Source organism: Conger conger, chromosome 12 (genome assembly GCF_963514075.1).
Source record: "Conger conger chromosome 12, fConCon1.1, whole genome shotgun sequence".
NCBI lineage: Eukaryota > Metazoa > Chordata > Actinopteri > Anguilliformes > Congridae > Conger > Conger conger.
The window spans coordinates 13,006,633-13,013,131 of record NC_083771.1 but is presented as its reverse complement, the minus strand read 5'-3'; the positions used below and the strand labels follow the sequence as shown (position 1 = coordinate 13,013,131).

General features: G+C 42.2%; 1 protein-coding gene across 1 annotated transcript in view; it reads left to right on the top strand.

The window, feature by feature from the left end:
* The first annotated feature begins 703 nt into the window (after positions 1–703).
* The window catches only part of LOC133141497 (intelectin-like), a 51,438-nt gene continuing 45,642 nt past the window's right edge, over positions 704–6,499 (top strand). Inside the window, exon 1 of the mRNA XM_061262068.1 lies at positions 704–712. Coding sequence (XP_061118052.1) covers positions 704–712 — 9 coding nt within the window. The remainder of the gene's footprint in view (positions 713–6,499) is intronic.

The following is a 6,499-nucleotide window of genomic DNA, read 5'->3' as shown; positions in this document are numbered from 1 at the left end:
GGGATAGGCTCCAGCCCCCCTGCGACCCTGTTCAGGATAAGCAGGTTCAGATAATGGATGGATGGATATTTCACTTAACCACCATCAGCTCAGCTCAGCTCTATTCAATTCATATTGTTCTCAGCTTCAGCTCCCTTTTGGCTTTAACCTGTCAGCTTCAGCTGTTTTATTTTTCTTTTTCCTTTTAGTACTGTGTGGGTGGAGGAGGCTATTTCCCTGAAGGTGCACCGCGCCAGTGTGGGGATTTTGCTTCATTTGACTGGAACGGCTATGGAACAAACCAAGAATGGAGTGCTTCCCTGGACATGACTGAGTCTGCCCTGCTGCTGTTTTACCGCTGAAGAGTCCACCATGTCTCCCCATCGTCACAGTTATGACGCCTATTGCATTTCAACAAATCTCTTTTTACTTTCTTAATTATGGATTTTGCTTAATTAGAGGTTACCCTTGGGTACTATTTGGTATATATTAATTTACAGAAAAGTCAGAAAACTACTGTTTTTAACAATTGTATCAGGTTTTAGTGAACTGTAATCAATTTTTTCATAATAAAGAAATACTTATTTCTGGGATCTGTGTATACAGCTGTTCAATAAACCAGCAAATCAAGGCAATGTGAGCACCTGCTTCCTTGAATTTTAGCCCCAGTGTCTGTAAGGGATGCCACAAGGCTCTATTTTAACCCTGTAGTGCCCTAGTGGCCATGCCGCTGGTACCGTGAGACTGCTCAACTCACACAAAACTCAGCGTTCTAGTTCATTAGCAAAACAAAAAAATAATGTGAGAGAAAGAAAAAAAAATTGGTTTGTAGGGACTACAAGTCCCTTCATTCCACAGAACTACAACACCCAAGGACAGTCACCCAACTACCACTTGCTGTTGTACTGTAATTTGATACTGTGCTAAGGATTATGAAAGGGTGAAACATACGCCATTTTGTCTCTTACTCAACCCATTCTTCCTCAACAACTCCTGCGAACACGTGTCCTCAAACGCTGTCTCTCCAGAAGAAACTGTAGGGGGGCCATTTGATAACGCGTGTGGGGCCATTTGGACTGCTCTGTGAGCCCTGTATCCTGCACGACCAGACATCACGACCTTAATGGGACCGCCGTTAAAAAGTGATAAGCAAGGTAATATACAAGGGGGGGACCACAAATGGGTGGGAACCAAATGAAGGGAGGGCCAGGTAATGGTGGGCAAAAAAATCGATTCAGCCCCAGCAACTGCAGGGCTACCCTTTTGGCTCCGCCTCCTCAGGCTCAATGGGGCGACATGGCTCAGACAGTAAGAGCAGTCTTCTGGCGGTCATCTAGCAGTCGTCTGGAGGGTTGCCGGTTCGATCCCCGCCCGGGCTGTGTCGAAGTGTCCCTGAGCAAGACACCTAACCCCCATTTGCTCCTGACGAGCTGGTCGGTGCCTTGCATGTCAGCCAATCACCGATGGTGTGTGAGTGTGTGTATGAATGGGTGACTGAGAAGCATCAATTGTACAGCGCTTTGGATAAAGGCGCTATATACATGCCAACCATTTACCATTTACCATATCAGGCCAGGGGACCTGTAAATTACCAAGGTGCCCAATAGGGGTGCCCAGAGAACCAAGGCAGAGTAGGACAGCATGTAATGATAACAAATGGGCCTGAACAAGAACCTATAATAAATGTACAAATCGAAGGAAAAATTGTCCCCATGATGATAGATACTGGAGCAACATGCACCTGCATTCGGAAAGAATATGCCTCACATCTGCCGCTGTCGGGGGAAGTTATTCAAACCGTAGGGTCTCATTAATTAATTCTCTCAAATATCTGACTACGCTATAAATTGGACAAAATCAACGATTTTACCCATAAATAGTGCCGACTGGAATGTTATATCTCAGAACTCACCCCTCACCTCCACTAGCAATATCAAATATTTGGGTATAAATATTTCCACTAAGCTGTCAGAGTTGTTCCTCATTAATTTCATTTTGTTAATAAATACAATTGAAGATGATTTAAACCATTGGACAAACTTACCACTATCTCTAAGTGGCGGAATAGCAACTGTAAAAATACCATACTACCAAAAATTAACTACCTCTTCAGAATGATTCCAACCCAGCCCACCACAAAATGGTTTAGTGCATTAAACACCATTACAACTAAATTCTATTGGAAAAATAAAACGCCCCGGATCAAACTTTCTACCTTACAGAAACTCAAAACTCAAGGAGGACTGGAAGCCCCAAACTTTTATCAATACTATTTGGCAAACCAGCTAAACTACATCACAAACTGGATTCATCCCAACCAACAGGAGAACCCATGGATAGAAATAGAACAATCAGAATGTAAAGAAATTTCCATCTCCGATCAACCATTCCTCAGTGCCTCTATAAAACGCCACTTAAAAAAAACTGCTTAAAAACACTGTCATTTCAACAACTCTGAATGCCTGGTGGAAAATTAACAAAATCTTTAAATTCACAATGACCCCATGCAAATACACTCCAATATGGCACAATCCTGACTGCTTGATTAACAAGACACCACTCTCCTTCACCTCATGGAAACAAAAAGGTATCACACATCTTCAACACATCTTTCAGGATGGCATCTTCATCACCTTCCAGGATTTGGTCCATAAGTATAATATTGGGAAACTCCAGTGCTTTCAATTAAAATCTGTTTTAAAATATAATATTAAAATAATGAATAACTACTTACAACCACTTACAATGGATGAAATTAATAAAATAATCAATACCAAAATAATTATCTCCAAATTATACAAACTAATATCAACCACAGACCTAACAATATCCCTCCCCATCCAAGCCTGGGAAAAAGACTTATCACTCTACTTCTGGACTCAAATCTGTAGGAACACCTTCACGATGACCACAAATACTAACCTGCAACTAATACAATACAAGGTAATTCACATAACTCATATCACTCACCAAAAGATGTTTAAAATGGGATTTGTGGACTTAGACACTTGCACTCACTGCTTTTTGAATACACCAGATAATTACTTCCACTCGACCTGGCTCTGCCCACCAACTCACCATTTCTGGAAACAAGTCACAGGCCAAATATCTCTCATTATGAGCTGTAGCATTCCACTCTGTCCATCCCTCTGTCTACTAGGAGACCTCTCAACAATCAACCCACCAAATCAAAATACCAAACCTTTGCCCTAGCTATCGCCAAGAAAACCATCCTCTTAACCTGGAAAACAAGACACAAAATAAACATAACACATTGGTCTAATCTACTCAAAGAACACATCCATGGAACTAATTTCACACCAGCGCCAAAGCTCACACATGGCAAACATTTGGGGTCCTTTCATAAAATCATTCAATTTGCCTGTGGACTAACCCAACCCCCACCCTAACCAACATATACTCACATACTCTAGAAACACTATCCATGCCATATCCTAATCCAACCCATCCTTAATCATGCATATTTTCCTTTTACTGTTACTTTTTTTTGTTTTGCTTTTTTATTTGTTAGTTTTAATTTATTTTCATTTTTTTGTATATATATATTTTTTTCTCTTTCTTTTGTATTTCAGAATGTGTTATTCATATTCATCATGTTCTTTTTATTTTATTTTATTTTTTCCCCATCGTTACTTTTATTATTATTACTTTTTCTCCTCTTGTCCACCTGTCTGTTTGTCTGTTCATCTTCCTGTCTATCTGCCCGTTGGTCTGCGTGTTCATATGTATACACAAGTCACTCTTTCCACACTTTATAATTCTTTTATTATTATTCTTTTTTTCTTTTTTCCATTTATTGTTATTTTTAGTGACTCTGTCTGTTTTGTTTTGCCCTGCCCTCAAAGGCTTCATACTGTTTTCTTCCTTCGCTCTCTCTCTCTCCCTTTCCCTCTCTCTCTCTCTCTTTCTGAAATTTACCAATGTATATATGTTTGTTTTTGTATTATTAAAGGGGGTGGGGGGTGGCGGGAATATAAAATATATATATATTTAAAAAAACCGACTACAAAACCGGTATCAATAAAAATAGGTGCAAAAGAAGCCAAATTAGAGGTGGTGGTGTGCTAAAATTCCTGCGTCAGCCTTCTAGGAAGAGATGCAATTATGGCCCTAGGACTAAAATTAAACTGTGAGGGAGGGAGAACAGTGAAAACCACCACATGACAAATGTATATTGGGTAGGGGATATAGAGACACAGGTAAAAGACCAGGTATGGGATGGGATCCCGCATGCAACTGAGCCAGAGTATGATTTACATTGTACAATGAGATTTGATCCCCACCAGAGCCCAGATCTAGAAAGAGAGAAGAAAAAGGAGAAAGACAATATTTAGTAGTATTTATGATACATTACATTACATTATTGGCATTTGGCAGACGCTCTTATCCAGAGCGACGTACAGTTGATTAGACTAAGCAGGAGACAATCCTCCCCTGGAGCAATGCAGGGTTAAGGGCCTTGCTCAAGGGCCCAACAGCTGTGCAGATCTTATTGTGGCTACACCGGGATTAGAACCACCGACCTTGTGTCTCCCAGTCATTTACCTTAACCACTACACTACAGGCTGCCCTGATAGCTGGCATTTATCTGATTCTACGTGGAGTAGATAATCAAAGTAAAAATAAAAGTAAACTTGGTGAACTTAGACAGAGTCCCTCTGAAGTAACACATAGAGCCAAGCGAGGGGTGAAGGTTAAAACAGCCAACACCCCATTGTGGGTACGAATGCAGTCAAATAGATGGTGGAAATGGGCTAAGTACACTGCGAGAGTACACACCCCTGAACCTTGCATGGTCTGCACAGAGGCAGAGCCAGTACTAACTCTAAGCCCAAACCCAAATAGCTATGTGAGATGTATGTACCAAGAACAGGTAAGAAGGGAAAGAAATGCGACAATACCAAATGACAAGTGTCCCATCCAGTGTATAGAAGAATTGGGGTCAAGTATAAAGCGGGACGAAAAATAAAAAATAAAACTTTCTTGCAAAGTTATGATGACTCGCAAAGTTATGATGACTCGCGTATAGATAACAAAAAGTTGCAATTAATGGATGGGTCCTATGAATGTTATGAAGTCAGCAATGGGAGAGTAGAGCTAGGAACGTTCCCAGGTAAATGTCAGATAAAATGGACATGTAATGCGACCGAAGCACAAAATAATCCCCAAGGAAATTACACTAAATTGCCGTGTTACCTGCCAAAGGACACTAGAAATGCCCTTATAAATTATGCGAAGGATGCAAACTCCACAGAGATGACTCCTAGATGCCGAAATGTAATTAATGCAAATAAAAGGGTGGCTGATATGTTCTGGATGTGTGGGACGGGTATATATAGTCACTTACCGATAGGTTGGATGGGAACGTGCGCTGGCGTAATGTTGGCCCATTCAGTCACGGTAGGATACCTGACCCAAGATCAAACTGAGAGTGGGCGTCAGAGGAGAAGCTATGACTCTGACTCCGAGGTAACTACAGATGTAATTGGCCAACCAAGGGGGATCCCTAATCAATATAAAGCCAAAAATTAGATATTAGCTGGATTTGAATCCATCATTCCATGGATAACCGTGAACAAAAACGTGGAATGGATAAACTATATACTATAATCAGCAAAGGTTTATCAACCACACAGAGGAGGCATTGTCAGCCCTAGGAGAACAGTTAACGGCAACTAGTAAAATGGCTAGGCAAAATTGCTGGGTATTGGACTGGATGTTGGCCGAAAAGGGGGGGGGGGGGGGGCTGTGTCATGTTTGGAAAGGACTGCTGTACGTTTATCCAAAATAACACCTCCCCAGAAGGAACTTTTACACACGCAATGGACAAACTGAAGGCCCTGAGACATGAAGTGACTGAGAATGCCGGACATGGCCATGGTGTGGGGAACTGGCTGGAGCAGACGATTGGACGATGGGGAAGTTGGCTGGCAAAGATGCGACTTAAAACTGATAGTGGTACTAGTGGTGCTATCTTGTATTCTCCCTCTCTTGAGATCTTCTCCCAACAGTGCTATAGGTATCAACTTGGTGTCATATGAGGTGAATAACGCAGGAGCCAGGCGCCAGTCGGGGGATTCCAGTTTCCGGCGGCCGCGGACACAATCTAGGGAGACGAGGGGAGCAGGGGGGAGTACGGACGCTGATACCAGTCCAGGGAGCAACAGCACCAACAGTGCCCCAGCGGACCCAGTACGAGAATTGCAAGCCGGCTCACCAGTGGAGTGACGTGCAGACCACATCCTCTGGTTGGAAGATATACCAGGAGCCCACCTGTTACGTGGACTGCGGCGATTCCTCATGCTACGAATCAACGTGTTAACAAAATTAAAAAGAAGTGTGTGATAGTTTTAATAGTTGGGTCATTTAGGATAATACATACAGCTTTGATACGGCTATAGCCAGTCAAATTACGCGAGATGCACTTTTGCAGAGAGTGTTGGAGGAACCATGGGAGCGGCGTTTCTGTCAGGGTTGGGAGGTAGTACCGGGGGTTTAT